We start from the raw sequence: 23,054 nt of genomic DNA, 5'->3' as shown, positions 1-23,054 counted from the left end.
CAAGTTACCTTAGGATGGGAGCTCACAACAGATCTAGCAGTGCTGCATTCACACAACTGTGTAAAAACCAATGGTGCTGGACTCAATTGGGTTTAAAGAGTTGAAAGTGAGTGAATAAGTGTGCATGTTGGTGTTCTGCTGAACATATGCTTGCCTGTGTGCGGGGCTCCCTGTGCTGCTTTGGGTTGTGGCCATTAATGCCTCTCCTTAATGACACAGCTTTGATGGTAAAAGTGAAAAGCGTCTCATTTTCTGTGGTCAGAAATGCAGTTATTTTTGTTGTCACGTGCCAGGGGCTGAGCTGCAGGGTGTTGGGGGGATACCAGCTGTGTTCTTCTTCATTTTCTATTGACTGCCTATTTTGAGAAGTACTTGATTTTGTTTCAGCAGAAATCAGGTAGCAATAGGCAGGGAAATTTAATAGCAGTATGCAGAACTTTCCTACTTTGGAAAAAATGCTTTTATTTCTCCTGGGGTTCCTGTGTTCCTTTCAGTTGGGCCATGCTTTTTTCTGAAGCTGGTAATATTTCTTTGTGCTGGAGAGCAGCTGAAGAGATGTGGGGGTTGTTTCTGCCTCGTTCCTCATGTTGGGAATGGGGCAAGGTGGGACTGGAATATTTCTTCTCAGTTATTGTGGGTTATTTTGTTTTGCATTATGTTTTATCCTTGCCACTACTTGTAGCACTGTCAGTTATCTCTAGGGACCATAGTGTTTGTAGGGAACTTGCAGGTGTGAGTGGTGCCACGGTCACTTCTAACCCTTCTAAGTTTGTGCACTGTGAAGTCTGAATGGAGAGGTGCTTGAATCCAGCAGGGAGTGCAGAACTGGGCAGATGAATCCCAGTTATGGGTTGGGCTCTTGCAGTTTGTATCCCTGAGTTTGACAGGGAGCTGAAGACAGGGAAGTAAGCTGCAGAGGTCAAGTGATGATGCTGGCTTAACAGAAACACAGAAATTGGGCTGAATATTAGGAGGAAGCTCCTACTTTTGGGCGTCGAAGACAGGTTATGTTGTGCAGGTGAAAACGTGGAACTTGTGGAGCTGTTGAAGACCTGTGTGATGTGATGCCTGACATATAACTCTGGCTGAGGTAGCTCAGGACTATTCTGTGAGCCTGGAAGTGGTTTTGTTGCTTGCAGTGTTTGTTTTAGTACTGGGACTTTGACAGCTTTGTGTGTTGATGGTGTGTTGTTCTTTCTGCAGGTAGAGTATAGAGAGATGGATGAGAGCCTTGCAAATCTCTCAGAAGATGAATATTACTCTGAAGAAGAGAGAAACGCTAAAGCTGAGAAAGAGAAGAAGCTGCCACCTCCACCTCCACCTGCTCCTGCAGAAGAAGAGAATGAAAGTGAGCCCGAGGAGCCATCTGGTGAGTGAGGAGAGGCATTCTCCTGTAGCACTGTTCAAGTCTTTTATTCCCAGAGATGAGTGGTGGCCAGGTGCAGCATCACAGAACTCCTGTCTGGTTTTGAATGATTGTTCTGCGCTTGTTTGATTGCTGGAAAGGAGGGTGAGAATGTGCAGGAGTAGCCTGGTGGAGATGTGCATCCATTGAATTCTAAACTAAGCTAAACCTCTCATCCCAGAACCTTGTAGTCCTTACTGACACATCTTTGGAAGCATATGGACTGGAGAAGCAGCTCTCCCTTTAGCTGCCATACCTGTTTGTGTACCACCATTCTTATTTGAGAGAGAAGAGGTGAGGTGTACTTGGGGGTTGCTGTGCAGGAGAGCCCGCTTAATTCACAGAGATTCTCATAGCTTTCAGCAATGAATCCGATCTGAATTTCTGTCTGGATGCTGTTTGTTGGAACTTCAGTGCCCTCCTCTGCCAGGTGGAGAATTGCCTTGTGTTGGGAAGGTCATTCCTCATGGAGCAGCTACTGAGGATCACGGGTTTAGCAGTACCCTTCCCATTCTTTACACTGACTTTACAGCTGCCACTGCTTCGTCTGATGTTGGTGTATCACTGCAGTACCCACAAAATCACGTTTTGGAGGGCTCACAGCTCGTCGTGCTTGGTGATTTTAGACAATAACTGAAACGTAGGGGTTTCAGTCACTGACATGAATAACTGTTAGCCACCTTCTCTGCTGCTCTTCTTTTTGGCAGCCAGATCTGCGCATGCAGAAATGTCAGTTTCAGGATACTCACCGTGTCAGGAAATGCATTAAAGGCCAGCATTGCGTTTTAGCTGTTAGAAATTGCCCTGCAGTCTCTCTCCAGATGCAGGAATGCTGCAACTCATGTGCATGACTGCAATATTTGTGATGATGAAAAAAGCTCCCCATGCTCATTGTAGCTGATCTATCAAAAAAAATGGACTTACAGTCGGTGCAACTGAGCAGATATGAGATGTACTATTTAATATAGCCGAGACTTTGGTTCTAATTCTTGAGATACTATATTAAAACAATTTCTGTGTACTCCTCATGTGCCATTTTCTGCCTAGAATAGTGATTGTTGAGTTTGGTTTAAGACAGAATCAATGTGAAGGAGGAAATGGAGAAGCAGAGGCAGCAGCAGGCTGGTGGTTCTGTGCACCAGCACTCATTCTGTGTTCAGTCACTCAACTAAAAGCAGTTTTCCAGCAGGCTGTGTCTGCTCAGGTCATGACATTCTTCCCAGAAATCCTGCTGGGGTGCATGATAGTGTGGTGTAGGGTCAGCAGGTGGAAGGAGGCAGAGCGTTCCAGCTGTCACTTCCTAATTGGGCTTGCTGTGTTGTTAAAGGGTCTGAAGGTGTGCACATCAGTGGCTCTTTCTGTCCTTGTCTTCATTTGCTGAAGCACAGACACCAGAGCATCAACTTGTCTATGTTGGCTGTCGAAGTTTTCTGAACCTTGTTATTCAAACACCACTGATAGGAAAAGGAGTGGAGTCCACTGTATGTTCTCATGTAGGTGCAGTGCTGGTGGCTGAGCTGTTCTCTCTGCCTCTTCTTTGAAGCAAAAATACAGTATTTTGGTCAGAAATGCAATGTAGGACATCCGTGGTAGCACAGGATTACATGATGAAAATTAGGGAAGGTATGGAAGTTAGTTTTCATGTTACTGTCTGTTTGCTGGCAGTGCAGACCTCGGCTTCCTTCATGTGTGGAGTGTTTGAGATGGTTGCTTTTTGCATAGAAAAGCCTACAGTCTTACAGAAGTGTAAAAGTAACAGCAGGCATTTCATTGCTCTGAAATGATAGGAAGGTGATGTTAAAAGGAAATGAAACGTGGCACTTCAGGTCATAGTGAAATGTTGCTCTATTTTGGGCTGGGTTCCATTAACGTGTTCAGCTGTGGGGAACTTGAGGTGTTGTGGTGTACAAGTCTGAAAGTTGCTGCATGCTACAGCAGTATTTCATCATTAGCAGAAGATTATTCTCTTAAAATGTCTGCTTCTCTTTATTTGAAGAAATAGTTTGACAGTACAGAATTCCCCAATTAACTTTCAGTGCTGGATGATGTTTGAGTTCCTGTTTGCCACTCTCCCTTTTGGCATTCAGGACCTTGCTGCTTTTGTTTTTGCCCTGTAAGGGTCATTTTTGTTGGCCTTCACCAAATCAAATGTTCATCTTTATACCTTCCTGAATCTCCTTTATGTGCTCCTGCCTTGTAAGCTCTGCTGCATTCTCACTTGGCAGTGTTCTCATGCCTGGCTGCTACTTCATGAAAAGTGGTGCAATTCAGTGCAGTCCTCATTTCTGTAAAATGAATAGTCAGACTTAGCAGTGCTCTCTCTGCCTTTTCATCCAAATTACCTGTTTTCCTCATCCAACTCAGTGCTCATTTTTGGCCATCCTTTGCTGCTATTCAATATTTTAAAGCATCGGATGAGTTTTTGAAGTAGGTTTCTTTGCAGACCTTATTCCTGTTCAGCTCCCACTCTGTTCTGCTGTTGCCTTACCCAGCTCAGCACTCTGCTCCTGCACAATTGGTGTTCAAGTGCAGTAGTTTGCTGGTGGATCAGCAGTTTGCTCTCTGCTTTGTTCCTTACAGCTGGGATCTGACTTTCTCACTGGGAAGGAGGGAGAATCTGAGCCCTAGTGTGCCTTGTTTCACTATTGCTCTATGTAGACTCTGCACAGTGCTTAGAATTGCATCAAAGCAAGTAATAAGCTTGGTGACCTAATATTAAAAATGATTTAGCTGTTATTAACACCAAGAAAATACTGTCTTTTTTTGTACTGAAACCAAGAGCAGTTTCATTCCCTCTGTTCAGTGTCCATGCTAACTCAGGGACAGTGGGTGCTGCAGGCTGATGCCAGCATCTTTCTAATTCCTTTACAGGTGTAACTTTCAAGTGCAAATTTATGGCTTTTGATACATTCCAAGTGTTGATGTTTGACTTGTTACATTCTATTCCTAGCGTGGCAGCAGGTCCTGTAATGTTGGAATATGCTCCTGCAAAATAAAGTACTTACGATGCAAGTGAAGTCAGGAATTCTCTCCTGCTACTGCAGATGGGTTTGTCCAGAAAATCCCAAACTGGGACTTCAGTCAGAACACAAACATTTGTCTCTGAACTTTCCTGTTGGTGGACTGATGATATAAAAGGACTTTTTCTCCACTGCTGTGACTGTGTGAAAATGTGCTTCTTGTGTCAGAGCCGTGTTGAGCAGTATGACAGGCAGTCCTTCTAAAGCTAATTAAGATTGGGAGTCCAGTATTGAAATTGAGACAGTGAGTGAGGAATTCCTGAGTTATGTCGAGACTTCTAGTTATTGTAACTATTTTAGTTTTATTTGTGGACATTCAATGTTATGGCAATGTAGGTATTCATCTGGATTATCAAAATATGAGAACATTTGGTTCATTAACTCCAATGAAATCCTTAAACTGTAGGACGTGCCCATTCCATATGAGTCAGTGGAGGTGTGTTTGGGCTGCAGAGAACACCTGGCTTGCTGACTGCTGAACACTTGCCTTGAAGCAGCATTCATACAGGTGTTCGTAGCCCAGCAGCGCTCAGCAGTCCTGCTGTGTTTTCCTGTTCTCCAGAGGTGATGATTTTAGACCAATATTTGAAGATTGCTTATGAGTTGGACTTGGAGCTGGCTTCTCCTATGAAGGTGAGCAGCTTGTAGGAAGGTAGCAGATACTGGCTTTGTTCCTGTAGACACTGCAGCTGTACTCATCTCTATTTTAGAAATACTCTGTTGGAGTGTAGTCCTGTTCTGTGTAATTTTGTCCTAATGTAATTTTGAAACTTCTTCCAGTCTTTCAGATGAGTGCTTCTACTTTCCTCATATTTCCAGCTTTGGCTCCATTGACAGGTTGCTGTCTGTCAGTGGTGGATATTGGTGATGTTGGCAATCTGTGGTTCAGCAGTACTGGCATGTGCTTGGCTTCAGAGGTTGGTTAGTTTGTTACAGCACTGTTGGTGTATCAGGGGCTCTGAAGCCAAGATAATTGTTTTGAAGCTTTCACATTGCATCACCTTGCATCAGCCTTCAAGGAAAGGCTTACAGCACAAAAAGGAGGCTCTCTCTAAAAGAAGAGGTTCAAATTAGAGGTTTGAACTGTAGGTTCAAACTAAGAGGTTCAGGAATGGTTTGAACTATCCCCTTGTGTATGAGGAGGCTCAGGAGTCTCAAGGGCAAGATTATCAAATTCTTAAGGTTCTGATGCTATCCATCTACCAGATCTTGGCAGTAAGAAGTGTAATCTTATTATTCGAATCCTAGCCATTAATGAAGTTGGTCATAAGTATTTAGCTACTAGGAATGCTACATACTGTGTGCTTCTTTATTTCCCAAGCAAGTCTGATGTAAAGGATCTAGTAACACAGATAACATCTTAGAAGACCACAGAGTTTGGTGCCCCTGGACCTAAGTTCCAGGAGATGGGATTCTCAGAAAATGGGTTTAGTTAGTTGGTGACATTTAATACCTACAACGCCAACTGCCGGGCCTTTATGTCCAGTATGGTTTAACTTATGGAGTAAGGTCCCTGAGTTCTCCTCTTTCCTTCCACAGGGCAAGCAGGAGGACTTCAAGACGACAATTCTGGAGGGTATGGAGACGGCCAAGCATCAGGTGAGGGTGGCGTTTGATGCTTGCCACTTAGGAGCAAGAGCCGCCAAGCTAGGGAGCGATGCTTGCAAGTGCGCATGGGTGTGGGTGTCCCAAACGTAGCGAGGTGCAGGAGTTGTGTACCCACCTGCTTTTCTAAAAAAAGAAAGTGAAGGGTATTTCCAAACAGCACTTGAGGTCTGTACCACCTCCAGAAAAGGACACTAACCTATGTTGAAATGTCTCAGGCCGATCTCTCATCCCTCCTTTCCTCTCCATGTTCAGAGGAGTCCAAAAATGCAGGAAGATCATTCTTATGTAGACAGTTTTTCCCAGTTAAAATGCCATGGGAAGCCCTGGGCTTCAGCACGAGTGGACCTTTATCTCATTTGCTGAAGAAACATAGCGTGTCTTTTTTGTCTCTTATTTTTTTTTTAAGGGGTTGAGTTTGAGATGTGTCCCAGTGGTTAGCCCAGGAGATCCATCTGTTGTGGACATCAGGAGTCTGCTTTTCAGTGGACGTGGTGGCTGGTTGCACTCAACATCTGGTCCAAGCACTGATGCCAGCAGCATGCATTTGCTGTTTAATTCACAGAATTGGTGTCTTCACTTTGAGTCCTTTGAGTGCTACCGAAAATCTTCCTCTGACTCTGCAGCTTTCACCCTCACGTGAGGTGTGAGGATTAGGGTTGTAAGCCATGGAGTCAAAGGCTCCAGAACCTTATTCTGGACCTTCACGTTGCTCTTTGAAGCAAATACAAATTCAGGATGTTTGTCTGAGCGTGCATCCTTGCTGTTTCTGTACAAAGAAGAGTAGCTGTGTTTTGCTTTATACCACTCCTGCAGGATTTCTGAATGTTATAGACTGTGGACTGGAGGATGCATTGCTTACTGAGGTAGGCATTGAGTGTGGGGAAGTTCTGCATGATTTGCATTACATACATGATCAAGGGTGTGTTGTAGCAGTGGGCTGACCCCTTAACCAAGTGATTTCCCTTTGGAGTGTCGTTCATCTGCAGATGTGTCAGTAAGCCTTTAAATGAGCAGCAGCCCTCAGCATCCCTTCTGTGGGGATAAAGATAATTGAAACCTGGGCACGTTGGGTCGCTGATAAGAATGTCAGGAAGTGGTGTGTGCCTGGGAATGTGTGTGAAGAGGAGATAGCAGTCGAGGAGGAGACATGTCTGCATTCTGTGAGAAGTGCCCCAGGGAGAGCAATGAGCAGTTCTGAGTTTCTATTTCCTTTACCATGTGAAATAATACAGCAGGGTGATTTACCTTTGAGCTGTGTCACTGCCAAAGGAAACTCAAGGATGTTTCATTTGTTTAAGATCGGATGGTTGACTCAAAACAAAAACCAAAACCAAAAAAACCAACCAAACGTATCACTTCACCAGCAGTACCTTAGCTGTTTCTAAATTGTGATGTCAAATCTTGTGGCTTTTTATTTTTTTATTTTTTATTTTTTGGTAGTATAAAGGATAGCAGTGCTCATCTGGAGTGGTTTTGAAGTTTGGGTTGTAAGAGGTGTGGCCTTAATAAATACAAGCAGCAGAGGAACTGCTGTGGGGCTCTTCCTGAGGCTGTCTTGAGCAGGAGTTTCTCTGGTGTTCCGGTTACAAACACAAAGCTCCTCAAAAAAGCTGCCATACTGCTTGAAAAACCTGTACGTTGGAGTTCTCTGCTGGCTGTCACTGCATGGCAGGCAGAGTTTCCTAAAAAGTACCCTGGAATGCCCACTCACTTTGGCAGGAGCTCATAGAGGAAGCTGGTGGTTCTCAGTTTGTGGCCAATCTGTGCCCGTTGTGCTGCTGAGCCTCTGCCAGCGCTCAGCATGGAGCTGTGCCGTCCTGCACAGTGCTGTCGGAGCAGTGACTTCGGTTTGCCTGTTGTGTCGTGGTAGGAGCACGGGGTTCAGCACATACATGCATTTGTAGATGTCCATTGGTAGTGTGTTTGGTACAGGATTGGAGAAGACAGGCAGCTGAAGGGCCCAGAGCTGTGTGTTACTGGAGGAGATGAAGCTAGCTCTGCTGTGTTTCTTCCCCATTGCAGACCATTGCTGTCCAGAAGCATTATTGGTGTCTCAGTGTTTCCTAGTATTAATTCCACTTTACTTCCTTGCAGAAGTAGACTCTGGTTTTAATTTCCTCTTGCAATTTCTTGTAAGCAGTCAGAGAGTTTTCTTTCCTGTTGCCCATCACGCAGTTAGATCTTCTAATCTTTGCTTATGAATGGATTTATTTTTTTTTCCACAACTATTCTCTTCCTTAATTTTTTTTCTTGTAAGAAATGCTTGGAAGCTGTGCATGGCTGCACCAGAACAAAGAGAATTCCTGCTTTTCCCCAGGACAGCACCACATGCATGTGGACTTCAGGCTCAAAAAGAAGCATCTTTGTTAGTGGGACACATGCTGCAAGCTTATATGGTTTTTGATAGTCATTGCAGTTTTCAACAATTCCACTTTCAGCACATAGTCTTAACCTTGCTGCATTACCCATGTTCTTCCCTTCCTTGGGGTGCATTGCTTTGTATCTTTTGAGACCTCACTTCTGTCTTATTCTCAAGTCAGCTCCCAGGACATCTGAGGTTCATAGTGCTCAAATGTGACATCTCAGCGTTTTGTTCTCCTTGCCATGCCTGCAGGGTTCCCTCTCTGCACTCCCTTGGTTGCTGTAGCACTTCCTACAGCTGTGCCTTGGTTTGCTGCTTTATATCATGTCCTAGTGAGGTTGAGGCATGTGGGGCACATAGCTGCACAAGCAGTTCCCTGTAGGTATCTGGGTGCCTTTATGAACAAAGTGTTCTCAATATCCCCTGTTTAACATTGCTCTTTTACACACGGAGCCTTTCTAAGGAAGAGACCCAAACCTGCTGTACATGAGCTAGGGAGGGCTGTTGGAGTAGTGTAAGTAGGATTGCATTTCATTGCAGTGCATATTATGGGTATGTAAAAATGGAAAAGGAGAAGCTAAGGCAGAGTCCTCTACCTTGAGGAGGAGAAGCTCAGTGCAAATGTCACCCTTGGAAAGCAGGTGAGAGGGGGCATTGTGCTCGTAAGGCATGGGCCTTTTGGTTTGGAATGGCTCCAAAGTGTTTCTCCTACTCTGACAAAGTGGGAGCTGCTCAGATGAAGGGCAGCACTGAAGCAGTTGTGCTCTACAGATGTTCTGCTGGATTTGTGTTCTGCTGCCCTCCTTGTTGCTCAGATGGCTCTTTGCAGTAGTGCAGCTGTTTTGTTAGCCCCAGATGATGCCTGTAATCCAAAGAACTGTTGACTTGGAAAGCTGCATGCCTTCCAGAAATAAAGAGTAAGCAAAAGCCTGTCCTGAAATCAGCCACTGTGTCACCTCGTGGCTGCTCTGTGTGTGTTCACTAGGAAGTGCAGGGCCAAAAACATTCCTGCAGCAGTTCCATTGCAGTGCTTGTAGACAACTTGTTTTTTTATTGTAGGTGTGGAGGGTGCAGCTTTCCAGAGTAGACTTCCACATGACCGTATGACATCTCAAGAAGCTGCCTGCTTCCCTGATATAATCAGTGGGCCACAGCAGACTCAGAAGGTGTTTCTGTACATCAGGAACCGCACCGTAAGTGAATTGTAACAGTATTGATCACAGAGATGTAGGCCACTTTTGTACCAGAGTATCTTGCAACCAGTTTTGGTGGTTACTGTCGTATCATTAGTAGTAGATCTTTGCTTTTGTGATGGTGGTGTTTCATTTCTCACATCCTGGCGTGCTCCAAGGAACAAATTACCCAATTCTTGGTTAAAGCTGTGCTCTGAAGCTGTGTAATAATCTGTGTCGTATCTGCAGTATTCAGAAGTCATTAACAACCTCAAAACTGTGATGATTCTGCCAATGCAGCTTTTTTAAGAGAACAAGTAGAAAATTGGTACACATGTTCTGGTGTTAGCATGCAGATTAAAACTATCCCTGTAGAACACTTGAAAACATGATATATTATTGCATAAATAAGGCAAAAACTCTCACCTTGTATTGCTTTTTACTTAATGTTCTGTTGCTGCATATAGGACTTTCTAGGCAGGATTTCCTTTCTAAAGAGGGTTTGAGTGGATCTTCCCAAGCTGAGGAGTAACACAGTTGAAATTCACTTGAAGTAACAGTAAACTAATGTGAATAAGTAATTAATTGTATGTATATGTACACAGAGATTGGATGTAAAAACAGATTGTTGGCTTTGAATTCTTCCAGCTGAGAATGAAATCTTAGAATTGAGTGGTATAGAAGTGGCATGAAGCACTATGAATGAAGTGGTTTGTTCCACGATCAAAAAGAATGTCAAAAATTACTTGGAAATAAGCAGAATCTACACAGTCTGGCCTCCCAAATTATATGGAAATTCTTTCCTCTTTGTCATGCTTGTGTGATATCCATTGTATGTTATCAGTGAGGAGCTGAGACATTTGAGTTTGTAATGGTAGAGAAAAACCCAAGGAAATACACAAGGAAATCACTAGTTTTGGAATGTAAAATGGTGTGGATATGCTGTGTGAGCTACGTGTTGCACAGCAAGGTGTTTATATATAAACTCAGCTTTGTTTTTGGAGTGTGACTCTCCTAACTGTGGATAATGCCTTTTAATTGTAGGCTTTTACTTTTGATCAGCCCTGCAGTGCTCAGACAATTGGACTCGATTCAGGTCCCTTCCACCCCTTCAGCTCTACTCCCTGTGTGTACATGGGCAGTGTATTCCATGGTATTGTCTTAGTAGAGATGGGTTAGGTGATCAATAGACTTCATTAGATAGCAATTACTTCTATAGCCTTTACAAAGGCCATGCAAAATTTGATGCAGCAAAGTCAGATGCGGGCTCATTGCATGCCTAGTTGAAATATGGCACATTGTATTGCCATGCAAGCTGTGTTTATAAGCCATCTTTCCATGTGTGTTTTCTTTTATGTGTGATTAGGAGGTCACTAATTTGATGCATTGACATTTAATGGTACTTTAAATGGTATAGGAGAGTAAAATGGATTGCACTGTTCATTAAAGAATGCTGGAAGGTGGAGCTTCTTGTAATGGATGCAGCACTGCAGAGAGTGACTGTTACAGCATTTACTCTCCTATCAGTATTTGGTTACAAACACATGGAAAACACCTCCTTTGTATTGCTTACTAATGTGTCTTACTGTTTAACAGCTGCAGCTCTGGTTGGATAACCCAAAGATTCAGTTGACATTTGAGGCAACTATCCAGCAATTAGAAGCACCTTACAATAGTAAGTCGAGTCTTTTCCTGCCAAAACCATACTGTATGTATTATTGCTGTTTTTCTGTTTTGGGAAAAAGCTCTTCCAAATCAAGAGAGGACTTCAGATAAGTCCTTCTGTTAGTGTGGAGTGAATGCATGATGAGCATTGAGCTACAAAGCAGCGTATTGCAGCATGCTCATGTTAGGAGTTGGTAAGGTTTGTTCCCTTAGTAAAGAAATCTATCTATAGCAGAATTCACATCAGTTGGTAAGTAGATGAGTTGGTAAAGAAGTTTCTTGCAAATGTATTCACCTGCAGCTGTTAAGGTTTGCTACGACTTCATGGGGGTTTGAAGGTCTGAGAGTTTCTCATTCATGAGCTTTAAGAAGTTGCATCACTCAGTGGCCGTAACAAAAGAAGGCAATACAAGAGCAAGGAGTTACTGATAAATTTCAGTCGAGGCAGTGTCCTATGCTACATAAAGAGAAGAGATAAATAGGAGCACTTCATGTTCTGTACTACTTCTCAGGCAACATTTGTAACTGCTGTATGGCATGGAAAACAATTTGTGCTTTCCAGAAAGATATTAGCTTCAGAAATATCCTTCAGGAGGGTGTATTTCTCAGTAGAGCAGCAGTGAATGCTGTTAGCTCTGTGCTGCTGAACATGCAAATAACTTCAAATGATGACAATTTTGCAGGTGATACGGTGCTCGTTCACAGGGTGCACAGCTATCTGGAGCGGCATGGGCTGATCAACTTTGGCATCTACAAGAGAGTGAAGCCTCTTCCAAGTAAGGAACTTGAAAGCTGTTTCTAGTTGCAGGGTTTCTTTTTGTTTCTGTTTATTATTGTACAATTTACTAGGGCAAAGCTTGGAGCACCTCTGTTATTTTTAGGATTCTTGTACTTTGACAGTAGTAAAGGCTGCAAAGCCATTGATGCATTCAGTTAAGCACTCTTAAGAGGGCAAAATCGCTGTAAAGCTGTGGCAGAATGAAACTTACAGAAAGCATAGTGGCAGTTGACAGGTTCCCAATTAATGACTGATGGGAGGTGATCACAGAGGAAATGAAATGCACCTTCATTAGAAGAGATTTTAAGTCAACTGTTCCTCACCTCTAACCTAGCATAGTGTATGAAGTTTTATTGATCCTGTGATAACTGTCTTCAATGATCAGAAACTTCTCAAGTCTTAAGCATGGGTAAGTGTTCCTGTATTGTAAGGGATGAGTGAAAGATGCTGGTGAATACTGATCCAGCTCCAAAGCTTTTCAGGTTTTATTCTTTTGGGTCTGGAGGAAATAAAGCTGTGATATATTATCTCACTGTAATGAATAAGAATCAGATTCTTCAAGCAATTTCCCTCTACGGGAATTCCTTGCCTTCCTTCACAGATAAACTGTTGGCCAAATTTTAATTCTCATTAAGAATGTGTTTATTTTGTTTTGCTGTTATCATATTACGTACGCACATACTTCAGTTTTCTCTGTGGTTAATTGTAAGAAGTTTGTGTTGTCTGAACTGGCGATGAGAAGGAAGCTGTTTTTCATTCCTGGTATCTTAGACACAACTGCTCACGTTGTGGTTCACTTCCACATCCTAAAACTTATTTTGTTCTTTCCATTGTTTAGCCAAGAAGACTGGGAAGGTGATCATCATTGGGTCTGGTGTGTCTGGGTTGGCAGCAGCTCGCCAGTTGCAGAGTTTTGGCATGGATGTCACAGTTCTGGAAGCCAGGGTATGAATTTCTGTGCTGTTTTACTTTGATACTGAATCATAAGCAGGAGGGCATTGGTGCACTTGACACAGTGACTGGAAGCATCTCTGCAGTGTGCCCACAGGTGGGTGCAACTTGGCAGCCAGCCGGGGTGCGCTGGAGTTCTGATCTTGTCTCACTGGGAACAATATCTGCTCTCATTGGGAATGGATGAATGCGTTGTCAGGGAGGAGTGCCCAATGAGGTGCACCACCAGTAATGCCTGGAATCTTCATTTGGTGATTAGAAACAGGTATTTAGTGATTAAGAACTGATATACTGGAAAGTAGAGTGCAAGTCTGCATCTCAAGAGCTCGTCCATAGGTCAGAATCATTGTCTGGAATTGCAGATTGTAGTCAGGCAAGATTTTTTTTCTTGCTTTTGTATTCTGCATTAATCTTTCCTTGTTTATTACCATGTGCTTAAGTCTTCTTATATTGTAAAGTTGTATAGAGCTCGATTTCACAGAGGGTGGTGAGGCACTGGAACAGGTTGCCAAGGAGGCTGTGGATGCCCCATCCCTGGAGGCATTCAAGGCCAGGCTGGATGTGGCTCTGGGCAGCCTGGGCTGCTGGTTGGCTGAAACATACAGTGTTGTGTGAATGAGTAGCATGGGATATTTGCACCACGTTCATTGATCTTTCTCTTGGGTAGCATCCTGCTAGCTGCACTGGGAGTAGGAAAAGGGGTCTTTTAATTATGGTTTTCTTTTGGTTTGTTTGTTTGTTTTTCCACTCCTGTGTTTAATATGGCAGGAGGAGAATCGTCACTCTTAAGTTAACAAATCAAGAATCAAAACCTTTTTTTCCCCTTTCCAACGTGGGCTGCTGATTTGTGGTTGTCTTCTGGGTTTATAGCTGTGTCTGCTGAGGAGAATAGTTGAAAAACTGCCCAATGGCCTTTTCTAACACTAAAATTATTTCTCTTATGCACAGACAAATCGTTTCCAGTACTGGATTTGTTGTGGTAGAAAGTAGTAGGAGGCAATATATAGTGTAAAATATAATGTAATCTGCCTTCATTGTGGGCAATGAAGGATTTTTCTTACAGTCACAGTAAGTCCTAAATTTGTCCAAATCTACATGGGCTTCTTTTTAATTAATGCAATTTTAATGTTTTATCCTTTAATTTAGGCGAATTATTTGCCAAAATTAATTTGCAGAGCTTCTTTACGAAAAGGAATCTACATTCTGTTCCCTGAACCTTTGCCTGTGAGAATGCTGAGCCTATGTCAAGTCAAGTTTGTGATGACTTTTAAGAAAGATGTGATACCTGAACGTTACCTGAGCTGTAATCTGTTGTGTTTTAAAAGGACCGAGTGGGAGGAAGAGTCGCTACCTTTCGTAAAGGGAACTACGTGGCTGATTTGGGAGCAATGGTGGTAACAGGACTTGGTGAGTTTTACAAAATAAGAAGGAACTGGGGGGAAAGAAAGTTCATATTCACCATATTAAAAAAATAGGAGGCTTTACACCGTTCCCTTTCCTGGCCAAAGTAATTGTGTGTGTTTGATTATTGAGAACGAGACGTTCTGGTTTGGCCTATTCAGTAGTTACCATTTTGTGTCAGTGGATTTTCATAATCTTCAGAAGCTCCTGAAGTAGCTGTGGAAGCTGTTTTTTTTTTTCTCTGAAATAGCTTTTAGTGTGAAATCCTTAATTCAGATAGACATCTCAGGAGTACTCTAACTCCAAAAATGTTTTCCAGGAGGAAATCCCATGGCTGTGGTCAGCAAACAAGTGAACATGGAGCTGGCTAAGATCAAACAGAAGTGCCCACTGTATGAAGCAAATGGACAAGCTGTAAGTCTGATGCTGGTTCCATAAATCTTTTAAAAATAAATAGTATCTCCAGTGTATTTATTATCAGATGTAGCACAAAGCAGCATCTAGGAAGAGAGGGAGGGAGTAATGAACATGCCTGTCTACTTCAGGCTTATCTGTAGGCTTCTAAAACCTGTTTCTTCCATACAGATTTTTATTTGAGATTTGAGATCTTGTATGGAAGCTAAGCTCCTGTTTGTTCCTCCCAAGGTAGCTGATTTTTTTCCTCAGGCAGTTGACACCTCACTCCCTCTTTGAAAGAATTGCCTGCTGTGCTGAGTCTTTCCCTTTGCACAGTCACAGCATGGTTAAGCTTGGATGGGACCTGTCCAGGCCATCTGGCCCAGTCCCCCCTTTTCCAGCAGGGCCACCCAGAGCTGCTTGCCCAGAAGTGTCCAGACAGCTTGTGAATGCCTCTGAGGAGGAGCCTCCACACCTTCTCTGGGCAGCGTGTTCCGTTACTCACTCACCTGCATGGCACAGAAATGTTTCCTGGTGCTCAGACAGAACTTCTCATGATGCACTTTGTGCCCATTGCCTCTTGTCCTGGCTGCCATTGACAAGAACTGGGCTCTGTCCTCTTTGCACCCTCTCTTCAGGAATTTATTATTATCAACAGAATCCTGCTCTGAGCCTCTTCTCCAGACTGAACAATCTGGTTTCCTCAGCCATTCTTCGCAGGAGAGATGCTCCAGTCCCTCACTCATCTTGGCCTTTCATTGCTCTCTCTCCAGCAGCTCCCTTGTTCAGGGACATCCAGAGCTGGACATGGTATCTCCCAGTGATGCCTTACCAGTGCTCAGCAGAGGGAAGGATCACTTCCTTTGACCTACTGGCAGTACTTTGCCAATGCATCCCAGTTACAGACTGTTAAATGTGTTGCATTGCACTGCTAACTCATGTTCGCCTTGCTGTCTGCCAGGATGCTTGGGTCCTTTCCTGCAAAGCTGCTTCCCAGCTGGTTGGCCCATAGCATGCCCTAACACCTGGAGTTGGTCCTCCCCAAATGTGGGACTTCAGCTTCTCTTTGCTGAATGTCCTGAGGTTCCCTGTCAGCCTGTCAGAGTCCCTCTGGATGGCAGCAGGACCATAATAGTGTATCAGCCACTCTTCTCAGCTTTGTATTATCTGTGAAATTACTGAGGGCATGCTCTACCTGCCAGTAATGAAGATGTTGAATGGAATCATGGAATGGAATCATTATCAGCAGCTTCTTGGTATTTCAGACTTCAGGAGAGTTACCTTACTGCTCCTCATTCAGAACAAGTGTTATGGAATCAAACTGTTCAGTGGAATCTTGCTCCCTGTGCCTCTGGAAGGTCTGTTTAGCTCAATAATAGCAAGTCCTTTAATTGCTTTTCACTGAGATGTGCTCTGTGGAAGCATGCCAAGTTCTGACTAGCATTGATTGGAGGAATTGTAGCATTTTGAACGTTAGTTATGAGGTGCCATGAGTTCAGGCTGCACTGGGAAAGGCAGTCTTCTAAAACTTTCTCTCTGCCACTCCACTCTGTATCTCTGAAGCTCAGAGCTATGGTGACCTAGATTTTCTTTTATTTGTGAATAGAATATTAAGAACAAAGTTTGTTCTTTTGGTTTGTAGGTTCCAAAAGAGAAAGATGAAATGGTGGAGCAAGAATTCAATCGTCTGTTGGAAGCCACCTCTTATCTCAGTCATCAGCTGGATTTTAATGTTCTCAATAATAAGCCTGTCTCCCTAGGTCAGGCTCTGGAGGTTGTCATACAGTAAGTGACTTCACTCTTCACCATAGAATTTTGTATTTATGGAGGACTAAAAAAATAGGTTATGATGCTCCTAGGGTTAGCAGTGCACACTCAATGGATGGCTCTAGCTTCTTGTTTGTGCTTCTTGTATTTCCTATTTATTGAAGCAAAATATGCCAAAGACTTCTAAAGTAGCAAACGTCTTTTCTTGAGTGCTTCCTGAGGGTCACTGCTTCAGTAACTGATAATGGATAATTAACTTACTGTGCAGGGGATGTGCTTACTGCCCACTTATTCTACTGGAAAGGTAGTGCATTTGTAATAGACCTTTTAATAATGCTAGATAATGTCAGGCTTGCATTTCAGCTGGTCAGGTGTCCTTCATTTGCAGATACTTGTATGCAGCAACAAGAAAATTCATAGGTGTTTTCTTAAAGCATCCTGTGTGCTTTTATGCATTACACCTAGATTGTAATAATGAGCTTTTTCAATACTGCTAGGATTTTATACTGAGCTGACTCTTACTTGTTGCCTCTTCCAGACTGCAGGAGAAACACGTGAAGGATGAGCAGATTGAACACTGGAAAAAAATTGTGAAAACACAGGAGGAATTGAAAGATCTTCTTAACAAGGTCAGATTTTGTCCAATGATGATGTTTAGAACAGGAAGTTACCACTGTGTTTCTCCAAAGAAAACCCAAACGACACCACAAAACAGTTGCTATTAATACTGTTCTTAAAAAAGCCAGCTGTTCTAAGGCTTGCCAGGTATCACTGCTATGACAAATGAGGCCTGAAGAGCTATTTTAATTCATGCTGCTTTTCTAAGCTTCAAAAACTTCTTCAGAAATAATAAGGGAAAGTACCTGATTTTTTTAATATCAAAAGACATGAGCAGTAGTGCAGTAGAAGATTCTTTTAAAGGGATTTGAAAGCTACCATGCAAGTTGAGTAGGCTTTCTTTCTCTTTTCTGTAAGAGAACTTTGTCCCCATGTACAAATAGAAGTGCAGGAGAATAGGTAGAAGAGGTAAAACATGAATCTAGGAAAAGAAAGAGAGCACATGATCAACCAGTGTTATGTCATAGCTTTTGTTGGAGCTGTTAGAGAGGGAACAGCAGCGGCCGTGTAACTGTGAAAACCCTTTGAATGCTGAGTTTGGGGGAAAGGATAATCAAATCTGTGATTTTAATGTAGGAACGGTGTTCCAGGCTGTGTCTGGAGTCCCACTTAGCTGTGGTAGGGCGGCCTTTGGATCTCCAGAGTTTCTCAAATGAAGAAATGTCTGAGGACAGCTGATTCTCATTTTTCATTAGCAAAGTTTTTAGTCAGAAGTCACTGATGCTGTGCTTAAGCCACGTTCTTCTGGAGTTGGTGATATTTGTGATTCTGTGGGTGTAGAATGGCATGTAAGTAACATCTGGGCATCTTTGGTGCAGTGGTATAATTTGAGGTGAATATCCATTTTAGACAGTCACTCATGAAATCTGTCTAGCCCCGTTTCTTTCTTTTTCCCACTTCCTCTTAAAAAGATGGTAAATTTGAAAGAGAAGATTAAAGAGCTCCACCAGCAGTATAAGGAAGCATCAGAAGTGAAGCCACCTCGGGATATTACAGCAGAGTTCCTTGTGAAGAGCAAACACAGAGATCTGACTGCACTTTGCAAGGTAATGGATGGCATACATGCAACACTCAATTCAGTGATCTCTGAAAACTTCCCCAGCCAAGTAAAATAATCTCATCTAAATGTTTCCACAACTCTCACTCAGTTCTGACACTTTCAGAATGTGAGAGATTGTAACTCTGGGTTGATAAGTTGATGACAAAGCTGTATTTAATATCTCAGTTAAGGTGGAGAGTATTAACATGTTGAAGGTTTGGATTTAGCTACCTATGTTAGATCATATCAGAGAGCATTTAGCAGCTCTTTTCCTGCAGTGTGGCCTAGGCTTTGTGTAAGAAACAGCAAGAGAGTACAGTATGCTGAATTAAATGTTGGAAAAATGAAGAACTGGATTTAGGTTTCACAGGAACCCACGAGTCTTGCTGTTATTTCTCTTGGAGCCAGGTCCAGCAGGATGCCATGCAATACCTCTCAGTCCTTTTGAACATGAGCTGAGCTTAACATGAACTTTTATTGTGTTTAGGAGTATGATGAATTGGCAGAAACGCAAGGGAAGCTGGAAGAGAAGCTGCAGGAACTTGAAGCCAATCCTCCAAGGTAAGGATAGGAGTGTTAAAGATGAGTATCGAGGAGAGCAGAGCATTATTCATGTATCACTGTGTTTCTGAAGGGAAATAGTATTTCCTTACAGCATTATACTCTTCTTTGCAAACGTGACTTGGCTGAGTTTGGTTTTGTCATTTGCTTTGTGGTGTTGGTTCTTTTTCTCCCACTGAGGAAGAACTGATCAAATACATTCTCCAAAGCAACGTGTTCACAACGCCCTGCTCCAACAGGCTAAATGTCTTCTGTCTCATATTCTCTTCCAGTGATGTTTATCTGTCTTCAAGGGATAGGCAAATACTTGACTGGCATTTTGCAAACCTGGAATTTGCTAATGCTACACCTCTCTCTACACTTTCACTGAAGCACTGGGACCAGGTAGCTAATTCATTGATGTATTTGTTTTGCAATGTACTTCAAAATCCATTTCATTCCCAAAACTCTTGAGTGCTATCTGCTTTAATGCAAATGCTAATCTCTTAGATGTTGTCATTCCCTGATGAAATTCCAGGAAGCTTTCTCTGAATGTTGAAACAACCTGTAATAATCCTGTCTCCTAAAACTTTTTATAGTTACTACTTGGTTAGTATCATAGGCTTTACAATCTATTAGGCTCATTTCAAGGAAAGACTGGATGTTGTGTTGAGGGACATGGTTTAGTAGGAGCTATTGGGAATAGGTGAACGGTTGGACTGGGTGATCTTTTAGGTCTTTTCCAACCTTGGTGATTCTATGATTCTATGATTCTGTTTGTTGGAAACATTTGCAGCTCTACAGAGTTGCAGATTATTCTCCATGGAGTGATGTGACTGTTACAAACACAGACTTTCCTGTGTCTTCACTTTTAGGACGATGACTTTGAATTCACAGGCAGCCACCTGACGGTGAGGAATGGCTATTCCTGCGTGCCTGTGGCCTTGGCAGAGGGCTTGGATATTAAGTTGAACACAGCAGTTCGGCAGGTTCGCTATACAGCTTCAGGTATGTGAAGCCACCTCATGATAACAGCTGCTCTGAGGGAGAACAATGAAATAAATTACAGCTCAGCTCTTCTGCAAGGGGATGGATCTCATGGAATGCACCTATCTTAAGTTTTAAGTGAGAAAAAGCCACGTTTCTTATTGTGATAGGTTATGTAGGAAGCTTTAACAGATTCATAAATCTTTAATGGGTTTTGCTTCTTTCTGTGGCTGGCTTGACTCCACCATTTTCAGCTGCAGTTACCAATTAAGAGGTTCACATTCATTCTCCAATCTCTTCACGCTGTTGTAACTGAAATTTTGGAGCAGGAGGACTTTGCTGAAGATGGCACAGGCTGTGCTGTTAGAACTCTGGATGTAAGATCCACGTAGAAGGAATGCTGTTCTTGAGTGCATTAATCTTGGGGAAACTCAGTGAGAAAGTGACTCAGTGAGAAGCACATCCCTACTGGCTGTGTAGATATGCATGTATTTAAATATTGTGAACCTTTAGGCTTATCCCACTGTGGTCCTTCTTGGATGCTCTATCAGTTCCACGTTTTGGTATTTGCACTGTGTGCTCAGTTATGTTTGCTTGCCTAGAAGTTAGCTTAAACTTGGTAAGGTTTTCTCTGTAACCTAAACAGTTCCTGCTGTGGCTGTGCTTTCAAGATAGTCTTCTAAATTTTCGTTAACCCAATGCTGGGGCCTTTATAAGGCCTCTTGCCTCACCTATTGAATGACAGTTTTTCACTTCCTTTTCCAGGCTGTGAAGTGATTGCTGTAAACACTCGATCTACCAGCCAGACTTTCATTTATAAATGTGATGCAGTGCTGTGTACCCTTCCCTTGGGAGTCCTGAAGCAGCAGCCTCCAGCAGTACAGTTTGTGCCACCTCTCCCTGAGTGGAAAACTTCAGCTGTGCAACGTATGGGATTTGGCAACCTTAACAAGGTCAGCCCTAGTTGAAGGAACTGCAGTGGGGTGGGGGTTGTGATGGGTGGAATCTGAAATGGTTGTGGTGGAGGGAAGGAGAATGTTTCTTCTGTTCCTCCTTTGCTAGGCTTTGGTGTTGACAGTTATCTGAAGAACTGTAAAGGCTTCTTCTTTGTATCCTGGGTGATTTTTTTAACTGGTTACATTTCAGCAGTAGATTGACAGTACGTTTAGCACAGCTTGGAAAGCAGCAAACAAATAATGTGATAGGATGGGTATTAACCTATGAAACCAGTAAAGGTACGTGCTTGCATGTGTATATCTCCAGATTTTCCTTCCTGCACTTTTTCAGTGATGAAAGTCAATTAATGGAAATGCCTTTATTTTGATTTTGATTTCCCCCCCCTGATTTTATTGATTCTTTGCTTCCAGGTTGTGTTGTGTTTTGATCGTGTCTTCTGGGATCCAAGTGTCAATTTGTTTGGTCACGTTGGTAGCACTACTGCAAGCAGAGGGGAGCTTTTCTTGTTTTGGAACCTGTACAAAGGTATTTGTGCTGCATGTCTACTTCTGCCAGTTTCTTGTTTGTATAGATTCAGATCCAGAAAAGAGCATTCCTACAGGTGCTGTTATTTTTCACACGTGAATATGAGAAGGAGTATTTGTAGGAAGGCAAATAGAAGCAGAGAGTTGCAATAAATTAGGACAGAACATGGATAAGTATGGGCTCATCAGTGCTGAGTTTGAGGCTACATCTGTGAAATTACTTTGCTTCCCATTGGGTCAGATGGCTGAAAGGGGAAAAGTTAATTGCATTTTTTTGTGGATACAAAGGTGAGAGATAAAATGATATCAGGATGGAATAAAGTAGAACTGACTGACTTTGTGATGCTGCAGTCATTTATTTCTGTTGTGTGTTGTATTCCTGTAGTGAAAGCTTTTGGTGAGAGACTTCTTTAGCTTAGGGAACAAACTAGGGAGAAAATTATCAATCCAGAAACAAGAAACTTAAAAGCATCATAACACGTGTTGCTATCTGAATTCTTCTCAAATTGCTCTTTTTCTGGATGGTTTTCTACTCCTCCTTTTGGCTCAGTTTGAGATTGTTTCAATCTCTGTGCATTGGAAATGAAAAGAATGTGTACAGGTGAGCTGTTGTGCTGAATCTTAGTGAAACTTTATCACACATTCTCTTTTTTCTGTTAGATTGTTTGGAAGATTTTGAGTTACCTGGAACGTGTAGCACAGATAACTGTTAAATCCTAGTGTAAATGTCAATGTCTTCTCCCAAATAAATCCTTTCCCCTCTTCTACATGCTGGTTTTCAATTCATCAGTTTTCTTGATAATGCCAAGTGTTACCATAGTGTGTATTCATCTGTTTTCATCCTGATAATTCAACATGGTAGGGAATGATTGAGAAATATTGTTACCTGTTGAAATTGTTGGGCTTTTTTTAGCTTTGTGGTTTAGCTGCAGATAAGTCAGACTTGTCTGGTTGAAATGTGAGGATTTCAATAATTCACTTATTCTTTTCTCTCCCACCCTCTTGCTCTCTGGTTAGCACCCATTTTGTTGGCCTTGGTAGCAGGAGAAGCAGCAGGAATCATGGAAAATATCAGTGATGATGTCATTGTTGGACGATGCCTCGCCATCCTCAAAGGCATATTTGGCAGCAGTGCTGTGCCACAGGTTAGTGCAGGTAGCCTCCACTGAGATGCCTGTATCCTGCAATAGCATAAAAAGTGGATGGTAACTTTGCACCAGTTGACAGACCAAGTGCTGGAAGGCATGAGCAGTATTTCTGGTAAGGAGTAGGTTCCACGTGTTTCCCTTTTTGCAGGGTAACTGTAGAGCTGTTATTGAAAGTGGCTTTACCATCCTCAGCCTTCTGCTGTTTGCTGTATAGTGGTCAATCATCCGAAGGAAGAAGCAGCTCTCAGTTGTGCTGAGTTCTCTCAAGAGCACATTTATTTAACATGTTTATAGTTTGGCAGCTTACACGTTTTAAGCACTTAGTGGTGTTGATTTGCTGGATGCCATTCAGCAGTCTGGATACACCACACTCTCCTCTGTGCTGTCTGATGAACTGTATAGAATGCAGAACTTGCTGTGCAAGTACATCTGTCAAAGTGGAGAAGTAGAGAAGTTAAACCAATACAACAGCACTTCTCTGGAATGTAATCCATCCTCCTCCTTGCTGTGCTTTTTCTTGTTAGTGTTGTCTTCTCTCTTTCTGGCTGGGTTTTCATTTCCCTAAAATAAATGTAACCTGCACCAGCTTTACTGTGGGTCCCCTTTCAGCATTGAGGCCCACTGTGAGATCTGCCCAGAGCCTTCAGCCTCCAGGATGAACAGCCCCTATCTGTCTCCCTCTGTCTCCCTCTGTCTCCCTCTGTCTCCCTCTGTCT

General features: G+C 42.7%; 1 protein-coding gene across 1 annotated transcript in view; it reads left to right on the top strand.

Moving 5' to 3' along the window:
• Positions 1-23,054, top strand: part of KDM1A (lysine demethylase 1A) — a 28,966-nt gene that overhangs the window by 1,703 nt on the left and 4,209 nt on the right. Inside the window, exons 2-18 of the mRNA XM_042834669.1 lie at positions 1,204-1,369; positions 5,965-6,024; positions 9,455-9,588; positions 11,164-11,242; positions 11,916-12,008; positions 12,849-12,955; positions 14,287-14,368; positions 14,682-14,776; positions 16,401-16,543; positions 17,064-17,154; positions 18,055-18,189; positions 18,670-18,743; positions 19,016-19,127; positions 19,598-19,730; positions 20,475-20,662; positions 21,077-21,191; positions 22,208-22,335. Of these exons, the coding sequence (XP_042690603.1) occupies positions 1,204-1,369; positions 5,965-6,024; positions 9,455-9,588; positions 11,164-11,242; positions 11,916-12,008; positions 12,849-12,955; positions 14,287-14,368; positions 14,682-14,776; positions 16,401-16,543; positions 17,064-17,154; positions 18,055-18,189; positions 18,670-18,743; positions 19,016-19,127; positions 19,598-19,730; positions 20,475-20,662; positions 21,077-21,191; positions 22,208-22,335 (1,935 nt within the window). The remainder of the gene's footprint in view (positions 1-1,203; positions 1,370-5,964; positions 6,025-9,454; positions 9,589-11,163; positions 11,243-11,915; positions 12,009-12,848; positions 12,956-14,286; positions 14,369-14,681; positions 14,777-16,400; positions 16,544-17,063; positions 17,155-18,054; positions 18,190-18,669; positions 18,744-19,015; positions 19,128-19,597; positions 19,731-20,474; positions 20,663-21,076; positions 21,192-22,207; positions 22,336-23,054) is intronic.

The sequence above is a fragment of the Centrocercus urophasianus genome, unplaced genomic scaffold (genome assembly GCF_019232065.1).
Source record: "Centrocercus urophasianus isolate 14NV4802_14NV808 unplaced genomic scaffold, USGS_Curo_1.0 seq_48, whole genome shotgun sequence".
Lineage (NCBI taxonomy): Eukaryota > Metazoa > Chordata > Aves > Galliformes > Phasianidae > Centrocercus > Centrocercus urophasianus.
The sequence above is the reverse complement of the archived record's forward strand: the minus strand, read 5'-3'. Positions and strand labels throughout refer to the sequence as shown.